The sequence below is a fragment of the Papaver somniferum genome, chromosome 9 (assembly GCF_003573695.1).
Source record: "Papaver somniferum cultivar HN1 chromosome 9, ASM357369v1, whole genome shotgun sequence".
NCBI lineage: Eukaryota > Viridiplantae > Streptophyta > Magnoliopsida > Ranunculales > Papaveraceae > Papaver > Papaver somniferum.
In genome coordinates this window covers 131,616,676-131,627,283 of record NC_039366.1, presented here as the reverse complement: position 1 = coordinate 131,627,283, position 10,608 = coordinate 131,616,676, and the positions used below count along the sequence as shown (strand labels likewise).

At 35.9% G+C, this 10,608-nt stretch overlaps 1 protein-coding gene across 2 annotated transcripts; it reads left to right on the top strand.

Annotated features, from left to right (window-relative positions):
• The first annotated feature begins 667 nt into the window (after positions 1-667).
• LOC113310734 (folylpolyglutamate synthase-like) lies at positions 668-7,058 on the top strand. Of its 2 annotated transcripts, none has more exons than XM_026559498.1 (17): positions 668-825; positions 1,048-1,199; positions 1,282-1,347; positions 2,874-2,983; positions 3,147-3,207; positions 3,392-3,475; positions 3,633-3,689; positions 3,819-3,879; positions 3,976-4,022; positions 4,120-4,197; positions 4,579-4,740; positions 4,819-5,103; positions 5,334-5,412; positions 5,499-5,651; positions 5,828-5,967; positions 6,297-6,352; positions 6,457-7,058. In XM_026559498.1, the coding sequence occupies exons 1-17, from the start codon at positions 816-818 to the stop codon at positions 6,458-6,460; spliced, it is 1,605 nt and encodes a 534-aa protein (XP_026415283.1). In that variant the 5' UTR covers positions 668-815; the 3' UTR covers positions 6,461-7,058. The 2 variants fall into 2 exon arrangements, with proteins under 2 accessions (XP_026415283.1, XP_026415282.1); XM_026559497.1 differs by having other exon boundaries at positions 4,573-4,740.
• Positions 7,059-10,608: the final 3,550 nt, after the last annotated feature.

Sequence of the window (10,608 nt, the reverse complement as noted above, 5' to 3'; positions counted from 1 at the left end):
CGTCCAATGTTAGTGGTTCCTAAAAAAATGCACAAATATCGACAAAGTAACAAACAAAGTGAGTTCTTAATAAGTATCTGTTTGCAAAAATAAGGTGCCCGGAAAAATGAACTTGTTGTACAACAAATAATAGGCAAACTGTATATACCCAAACAGACCCACTACATTTCGCTGTTATCATTTCATTATTAACGAAGTACAATACCAGAGGGAAAGAGTATTTCATTTGAAAGAATAAAAAATTGCTCATTCATGAATGGAATCAGTGGAAACTAGAGGCTCATTAGATGCTAGATCTTGCTGTTGACTCAATGTACGCTTGGACACACTGACTGCAGCTAGAATAAGTACACCCTTCTTGCAATGGATCATTCTAACTAGTAAACATTCTAACCATATCTTAACAGTCCCATGTCTGTATCACTAAGTTCACTATCTCTTATCAAGGAAAGAGAAATTCATAAGACATAAACTCGTAATAAGCCATAAGACATAAGTTCACAATCTCTTAGGGGGCATGGATAGTGGTGGTTGGCTTTGATACCAAATGTTAGGGTACCGATCCTAAACTCGTAATAAGCCCATGAATAGAACTCAAATCGATATCCGGTTGACTAAAAAAGGGAACTTATTGACTTATAAGCTACCAATTAAACCCTATCTAACCAATGTGGGACTAGGATCCCAACAGAGCAAAGTTGCTCTAGCACTGCTGGAGCAAAATTTTCTCCGTCTCTCACTCTCTATCACTATACGATAAGCTCTTGTTGCCTCTTCATCTCTGGTTTGAGTCTGATTCTCATTGCCAAGTCATCATGGCAGAAGGTACTTTCTCTCTCAGGTCATTTTATTTAAACTCGTAGACTAAATTTTCATCCCTTGATGTATTTTTATCTTAATTATCTTCTCCAATCTGTTTGTGAAATTGCCTCAACCGCCATAAACCTTTGCATCACCAACAACACAATAGTTCATGTTAAACAACAAATTTCATTATATTGACTTTTTACTGTCCGTTCCTGGGTTTTGTGTTTAAATTTGATATAGATAATGATGGTGTTGAATCTTCAAAGAAGAATGTTAAACCATCTACTTATGAAGAAGCTTTGGATGCTTTGTCTTCTTTGATTACTAAACGTTCACGTGCTGATAAGTCTAATAAAGGTGATCGATTCGACTTGTTATTCGATTATGTTAAGGTAATATCACTTACCAGTGACCTAATTTTGATTGCATAATTTAGTGTATAAATGATTGGGTAAGGTTTTGTGGATTGTGTAGATATTGGATTTGGATGATTCTATTTCTCAAATGAAGGTTATCCATGTAGCTGGTACTAAAGGAAAGGTTGTCATTTTCTCTTCCTATTTAAGGTTTTATTAGCTTCTATGAAAATGCTACTTCCGGCTGTAACATATATTACTATAAAGCATTTGAACATTGCACTGAATATGAGAAGTAGTGTTTATTAACGATTGGATGGTAAATTGTTTGTGTTTTCTATGAGAGAGATAAAGAGACAAAGATTGCCAATGGTTAGTTGTTTGGGGTAGATTATTATGGTAGTTTTCATAGTGTGGTCACATATGGATTATGTTTTTTGATAAAAGAGCAGCTAGACCAAATTCAATGTAGTGTATAGGATTTTATTGAAAATCTGTGTCCGGTGACCAGAATCCAAATTATGGATCACTCCTTGCTCTGTTGCACATACATGTCTTAATAGATATTGAGTTGACTGTTGATTCAGCTTCACTGATTTCTAACAAATAAACATAAAAAGGAAGAAGTTTGAATCAAATTGTTTGACCTAAAGAGATGCTAATTTGTAAACAAATGTACTGGACCCATGGTTCCTCGAATCCGCTAGTATGGAAATGGTCGAGTACCCATAGGGGCCTCTCCTTTCAGTCGAGCGGATAAATCTACTCTCATTATTTTCCAAGTGCAATCCCTTAGTATATATATACATAAGAGTGGAAAAGAGCTTTCGCAGCTCAGAGAGCCCATTCATATGTCTCAAGTCTTTCAGTTGTTGCAAACTTGCAATGTCTGGTTATATTTTAGAATATAATTAGCTATATTGATGAATTTTAATATGTTGAAGGTTCTGTTTTTTCTAATGAGTGGAGAAAATTTAATTAGGTATTTCTACGGACTTACAAGTGCCCTACAAGCACTTTGGGCATACAAATTGGACTTTGCGAGTGACGTGAATGTGGGATTTTCATAGGCACCTCTCTCTCTCTATATATATATATATATCATATATATCGTTCCAATCCATTTAGATGTGTCTTATCTATCTAGTGAGATCATTTTGAAACTAGACGCAATCAGTATTTATTGTTATAAGTTCGAATTATGTGAAATTCAAATGCTGATGAGTAAATATTCAGAAAGGAGAGGGTTAGCTTCAGCAAAACAATTTATTTCATAGGAAGTAGTAATAGAATTTGCAAATTATAAAGATGGTGAAAATTCAAGAGTATCAAAACCACTGTTATTTCTATGTAGAAGTTAATATTTAAAACTAAGTGCTTCAGCCCTTGGTGGTTCAGATAACGAAGTTGAATCACTTCAATCTACATCCCAAAATTCAGTATCACAAGGTTAACAGTCTAGTAATTTAGGGTAATTATTATACGCCATTTTGATGAAAATTTGGACATGGATTATGAATAGGTTATTGTAACAGTAACACCTCACTAATATGACACTACCTTGCATATTTTGGTTTGGATCCCTTTTGTTCTCTCAGCTTTGGTGCAACGTACAAATGGTTTGTAGAATGTGAACATTCTTGTTATTGCATTTGAATTGCTAGTATCAGTTTTAAAAATCTCACTTTGCTGTTTTCCAACATTTTGAAGGGATCAACATGTACATTTACAGAATCAATACTGCGTAATTGTGGGTTTCATACTGGACTTTTCACATCTCCTCATCTCATTGATATCCGGGAAAGATTTCGGTTGGATGGGTGAGTAAACTTTGCTTACTTTTCATTCTGCAATTCTTATCCAAGTGAAGGTCCTAATTTTACATGCGTCAGATTTAATTAAAGCCAGAAAGATCCTCTTCTTTTGAATCGAATTGCATGTAAGATGGTCCTTTTATTTCCAGTTCTTGTTTGTCCTTTGCAGGGTGGAAATAAGTGAAGACAAATTTCTGGGGTACTTCTGGTGGTGCTTTGATCGTCTGAAGGTTTTTGCATTGGTTACTTTGCTTGCATTTTGATTAATTCTTTTGAAACCAATGGGTTTTCATTCCCTCCATTATTGTTTGATTTTCCTCTAGTTTTCTCAATAATCAAGGTACACTTTTTTTTTTGTAAGTGGGAGCTCTTGCTTTGGTCATTCCCTCATGATTTATGGCATCTTGGATGCAGGAAAAAAGTAGTGAAGATGTACCAATGCCTACTTACTTCCGGTTCCTTGCTTTGCTTGCTTTCAAGATATTTGCAGCAGAGCAGGTCAATACATGAATTCTTTTTCTTTCAACTTGATAGAGTAACTATCACTGTTGCAATAGTTCCATTTCAGAAATTTGTTTGTACGTGGCCATTAGCATGTTATTTGAGTGAACTATAAACTTTCCTTTCTGCTGACATTACAAGTTTCACTGAGCAGGTGGATGTTGCTATATTGGAAGTTGGTTTAGGCGGAAAGTTTGATGCTACAAATTTGGTAAGTTACATTTTATCAAAAAATGGATGTACAGATTAATGAACATGTCAGAGTCACTTTTTGGAGAACATCATAATTGCATTAATCAAATTCAATCGAGCATGATTCACATCGTGGATTGCATTTCAGGTGCAAGCACCCATTGCATGTGGAATATCTTCCCTTGGGTATGATCACATGGAAATTCTGGGTCAGTGATTTTTCTGTGGAGTCCCTTTCAGTGAATCATCCCTGAAATCTTAGGTTAACATTATCATATTTGCTTATTTCTGATGATTCCCGGCAGGCTATACCCTTGGGGCAATTGCTGGTGAGAAAGCTGGTATTTTCAAGGTGATCATGAAACTAAATACTTTTACTTTTATAGATACCTTCATACAAATAGGAAGACTTCTTTCCTAAAACATTTTTTTTACCCTTCGTGATTCAGCATAGAGTTCCAGCATTTACGGTGCCTCAACCTGAAGAAGCAATGGGCGTGCTTGAGAAAAGGGCTTCCGAGTTAGATGTATGATGTTCTATCCTATTAGAAGCTTATGCAACTAACTTTAGTGCTTTTACTTTACCTGAAGCTGTAATTTCTACAATTCTTAGTTAAATTAATTCGAAATCCTAATTGTTGAATCCCAAATGAAGTTGACATCACTAAATCACGAAACTCTACGCATCTGGACGGCCAAACCATTTTGAAAGAAACTAACAATCTAAGGATGTCATTTTGATAAAAACTAACAATCTAAGGATATCATGTTGAAGAGTGATAACCTGTATTTTACCATCTTACAGTTTTTCATTCCTCACTTGCTAAAAGACAAGTCTAGTTTATATCATGTCTCACTGACAGGAATTAATTTGTTAAGCTTATACTTGAACTTTATACTAGCTACAGGTACCTCTCCAAGTTGTACATCCCCTGGATAGCAGCTTACTTAATGGTTTGCAACTTGGGCTTCACGGTGAGCACCAATTCCTAAATGCAGGTCTTGCTGTTGCCCTGTGCCGGACTTGGCTTCAGAAGACGGGCCATCTCGAAACATATCTGGATCAGAGTGTAAGTTGTACACTTAAGGTGTTTACTTTTTTATACCCACATTGCCGAAATAAATTATAAGAATGTGCACGGTTGCAGACCTCTCTGCCTGAGCAGTTTGTCGAAGGTCTTACGACTGCGAGCTTGCAAGGACGGGCACAGATTGTTGCCGATCCATTCGTTAACGTGGAAGGCCCTGGAGATCTGGTGTTCTATTTGGATGGCGCTCATAGTCCTGAAAGCATGGAAATTTGCGGGAAATGGTTCTCTCTTGCCATCGAAGAAAATATTCAACAATGTGATTCCTTGAAGAAACAACCTTGTGAGAGTTCAAATATTGCACTTAAGGGCCCCAATGAGTTTCCAAGGATAGATTCCACACAGGTAAAGTCAAGAACTCGAGCCCTTTTGCCTTATCTTGACTTTGGTACTTTGAAAACCATCGTTTAATGTTTCATGTCAACCATATACTCCTAAGGCAAGACTGCTTCTTTACACAGACTTGTTTGTGATTATATTTCACTCGGGTTTTGTTATCTTGTGCATCGTTTACTTAATGATTTCCACCACTAATTTGCAATCATACACTGAGCTTTGTTTCAACTTGTGACCAGATACTCTTATTCAATTGCATGTCAGTGCGAGATCCTCAGCTTCTTCTGCCTCGTCTAATTCGTGCTTGCGCTAATCATGGTAAGTTCTTAACACTGTATGCAGCTGTTATATAGGACCAAATGAGAAATTTAGCTGTTTTATACAATTGTACATGTGATATCCAGGAGTTCACTTCAAGAAGGCTCTATTTGTGCCAAACCAATCGGTATATAACAAGGTCGGCTCTCATGCTTTACCATCATCTGATCAACAAATTGATTTATCTTGGCAACTAGCACTTCAGAGAGTGTGGGAAAATCTTCTTCGTGGAGAGAAAGGTGATTTTTTCATTTATTCTATAAGTGTGAAAATACCAGACTTTTCCTGCCTCAATAATTCTTCTTAGCTTACCTGTTTTCTTTATCAATTTCTATTAACTATGATAATGACAACTGAGTTTTCTGCAAAGCAGAGTGAGCATAACAGTAGTAGTTTGTTTTCTACTTGTCTTCAGACTCAGCACTAGAAGAAAGCAAGGAAGATTCCGAACACAATTTCAGGAATTCTGAGACCAGTTCAGTGTTTCCTTCACTGCCTTTGGCTATTAAATGGCTCAGGGATAGTGTCCAACAGAACCGATCAGTTCGTTTTCAGGTACTTATATCCTCTTCCGCAAACATAAATTATTTGAGTTCACAGCTGCACATCACTGGCAATAGTGAGTAAAAATGTTAAATAACACAATAAAGCATGTAACACTCAATTCAAATTTCACTGATGAGTGAACTATGTATAGATCACCGAGGTACATTCACTGATATCACAAAGATGATTCAACAACCATTTGGCTCTGGAAAGGGAGTCAGGGACACATTTGATAACAGATACTAATATCAGCCGTATATTTTTTGCTTTAATTTTCCTTGAAAGAGAAAGATATATATATATTTTTGATGCCACTATTCCTGTTTTTGTATTTCTAGGTTCTGGTAACTGGTTCATTGCACCTTGTGGGAGACGTTTTGAGAATAGTCAAAAGGTAGACTAACTCCCATATAGAATCCCTTATCTCAATTCATGATCATTTAGCATGAATAGTGGGTTTTGATTATCTAGTGATGAATTGAACTTCAACGAACGCAGGTGATTCCTTCGAGAGAAAATGAATCAACATGCACTTCAGACAGGGCACACTTTTAAAGTACACCTATACCAGACGCAATCACAGCTACTGTACAATTTGCACTGGTGTGGGGGGAGGGTTTTAGTATTCTGTCCCAAAGATTGTGTTATTATGGCGAAGATTAAGACCATGTCCTATGAGGGAAGAGAAAATTCCCTTAAAAGCCCACGTGGCAACATTTTCTTTTGATGTGTAAAGCAATAGGGGAAGACTATGGGTTCGTAACGTGATAGAAAGCCGATAGAAAGCCGCTCGCTTAATGGTTCACCTGTCTGGTAATAATTCATAGATAATAGTTCATTGCATACCTTTAATTGTTCTCTGATTGGTGAATGGTTTTCTGGCTACCTTTAATATTCATTGTAGCGTTTTATTCATTGTAGTGTTGTGGCATTTGTGTGTCTGTTGTTCTGTTACTTTTACACTAGGAGTCTTTTTTGCGTTCTTGTTTTTCATGAGGAGTTATTGTATCTTTTGTGCTTTGGAATCTTGAACATGTTGGAACTGTAAACCATAATATATCCCTATCGAGATTAGAGATAACATACCAGCTTTTTCTTTATATGATTTCACCAAGTATACTTATTCTTCGTCAAGGAGCCGCATTCCCCACAAAGATTTATTCCCTCCGTTTAAAAAAGAATGATAGTATTTTTTTTCTTTAGAATCAGAAGGAATATCAATTAAGCAAAAGTTCAAATTGAACTCTTCCCATTTGATGTTATTCCAAAAAGAACAACATGAGCGACCTTTTTCTAATTCTTTAAGATAAGGATTTTTTTTTGGACATTAACAAGTGAGGGTTTATTCATGGCTTATTTGGGGAAGAAGGGAAAGAAGTGAGGGTTTAGAGAATCTGTATCTAGACCCTAGTTCCATTCAATGGAATTCAATAGATCCAAAAGTACTGAAGAATTGGCGTAGTCACTCAAATGACAGTTGATGAAGAGGCATCGATTAATATGTGATGAGTATGAGAATAAAACCAATTGAATGGTAAAAGAAAACTAAATGGGTTCCTTTGTTTTTTATTGTACACATTCTTTTGCTTTGATGATCAAACCTCAGTCTCTAACATTCAACAAGAGAAAAAAAATGAAAACGACGGTCGACGAAATAAATTGCGGGTCACGGGTTTACCCAGATTTACCCTATTAGTGTAAGTCAATCTCGACCATCCTTATGTTTTCATCTAACGGCCGACCTGAGACTGTGAAAACTTGTCAAATGAGGGCCTGTCAAGGGATCCCTCCTCTTAGTTTTTAACAAACAAACAAAAAAAAAATCCTAATTAGCCTTACACTTTCTGTACGTGGATGACCCTAGTTAGAAATTCGGGATTCGGCAAACGTACGGAACGGCAAACGTACGAGTATTATACGGTTTTGTAAAATCCAGATTCGGTCTAAAATTCGGTCAACGGGACGTGATTCGTCAGTAATTCGGAACGGCATACGTACGTGTATAATTCGATTTATAAATGTGAGTTCGGCTCTGAAAATTCGGTATCTATATATAACAAATAATTTGTATTTATAAGGTCATAGACCAATTTTTATGCATATGTGTGAGTTATTTAAAGAAAAAATAAACTTAATATGATGATATCAATAATATATACAACATTAGTTATCCAAGAGGACGTCGTATGGTGGTTTAGATGCTTGGTTAGTGAGTTTGAGATCTCTCTCACCTTCACCTTCAAATCTCTTCAGTCGTTTTTGTTTCATAAAAATTACAACACGTCTAATATTCGGTCGTGTATGCTCGGAAGGCAGTAAAGCCCAAAAAGTGGAGTCTTTGAAAAGTAAAAGCTAAAGAATTTATGGCGAATTAAGCGGACGTATCATTCGGAATACGTAAAATTCGTGAACGGTTCGCGAATAATCCGGGAATACCACATAATACGCGATTTGGGTTCGGAGTTGCAAACGTACGCAAATAAGACAGTAAAATTCGTGATACGGAAAAATTCGCGAATGATTCGCGAATCATTCGTGAACTTACTAACTAGGCGTGGATCCGTGTATACTCAACTGATTAGATTCCATGGTAATTGAAAACTCAAATTCAAATCACCCTTACGCAAAATCTCAATCTCAGGAATCCTTGTCCACAAAAATTAAATCCTATAAATTTCCTCATAGATCGCAGAGAAAGAAGAAAAACCCATGATAGCTATCTATTTCAGGTGAAGTTTTCCAACCTAATATTAAGATAACAAGAAAATTTCTTTGAAAATTCCAAATCGATGGGTATAGATAGAAGAGAAAAACAAGATGAATTCAACCAAATTCTTATTTTGAAAGGACTACAATGAAGATTTTTTATTGAAAGGGCGATGAAGATCAGCCAACTCTGATTATGAAGAACGATTGAAATAGCTTTCCTATTTTGTATTATCCATTAAAAAAAATAAAATAAAAAAGATACGTGGAACCGGGGATAAACCAGAGTCAGAGTGGTTTTGACCAAGCAATTCCTCCAATAGGGTGGGGAGGAATGTGCACCCCGGTTTTAGAGGGTGCACAAAGTTGGAGTGTCATCTCCAAAATAAAATTTAAATAAATAAACTTTAATCATTGTAAGATGATATTATTTGAAATAGTTAATGTAGAACATATAAAAATGCTACTCCCAAAGCTAGTGTTCCTCCTTAAAACAATAAGAATAAAATTTCTATAAGGAATTAACTAGAAAGATATACCCTTAAAGGATTCTTCAAATTCCCGAACTCGTTGTCAGCAACCGGCATTGGAACATAGGGTTTATGAATAAGAGCATTGACTCCTCCAAACTTATTATGATATTACAAGTGATTCTTGAATCTCGATAGATTTTTGCAGAATAGTTTTAAGTCCCCGCACTTCTATCTTAGTCTTCTTAGGTTCCTTAAGAAGCGTTGTAAACCTTTGGTGGTTGGAAATGTTTGCTCTTGGCTTCTTCGTATTCTTCTTCTCCAATAAAGGGTGAATCTTTCTCCTTAGGATATGACTTCTCATCTTCCTTCGTAGTTGTGAGATTATCAACAACCATAGGAATACATGTCTCACTGGAAGAGATAGTATTTAGAAGGTCCATAGTTTCTTATGAATACGAATTAGTGTTCACAAAGACCACATATATATAGCACTCTACAAGCAATTTTTGGAAGAGTTTCAAGAACAATGTGAGACTAGAAAATGAAGGATTAATTCCTTAGAAATAATTCTACAATTCTTTGGATCGACGCAGAATTAAAGAAAACAAAAACAAGATATACACTAAAAAAATCGAGAAAAAAGGCAAAAGATTTAACGTAGTTCGGCAATGTGCTTACGTCCACAAACAACTACAATCAAATCTTAATATAGAACGGTTTTCCCTATTTCCCATCCCCACTTTTCCTATTTCCCATCCTCCATAATTTCTATCCCCAATTATCCTAAATACCACCCAAATCAAATTTCATATGTCCTAAATACTATCTCTTGACTTTTTATTTACATCCAACAATAAAATCATCCTACCACCAAAAACAAATAAAAACCTAGGTAACAGTTCAAGTTTCCATCTTCAGCTCCGCCACCAACCTATATCTCGTATGCTCCATCTCCATATATAATACATCACCGGATTCACCACCTTCCGTGAATATAAAGAAAGAGAAAGTTTGGTGTGTGATGTAGGCTGGATATTAAAAATGGTGGACGATTGGACTTGCCCATCATATTACTTGGAATTAATGGGAGGCGAGCATATATCGTGTTAATGATTCACACTGTACTAGTTGCAGTATCTTTGACCGATGTTCTTTTGGGGAAAACAAGATCACCAGATAAAGACAAAAATAGATTAACAAGTAAACCCCAAGTCCTCCAGTATTCAGAAAGAGAAAAGGGGCAGACTAGTGCTCTATTTTTAGCCAATTATAGTTAGTTTTATAGAGGTGACACCATGAGACAACCCTTCTCATGTGATTAAATGAGTTTTTAATAGAATTTAGTGTAATTTTTTTGGATATCCGTTTGAACTAAGGTTCAAATAATTTTCCCTAATTTTTTAAATTGGAATCATCGGTGATAATGGTTTATCGATTAATCATCGATTAACTCATCTATGTCTTGTAAATT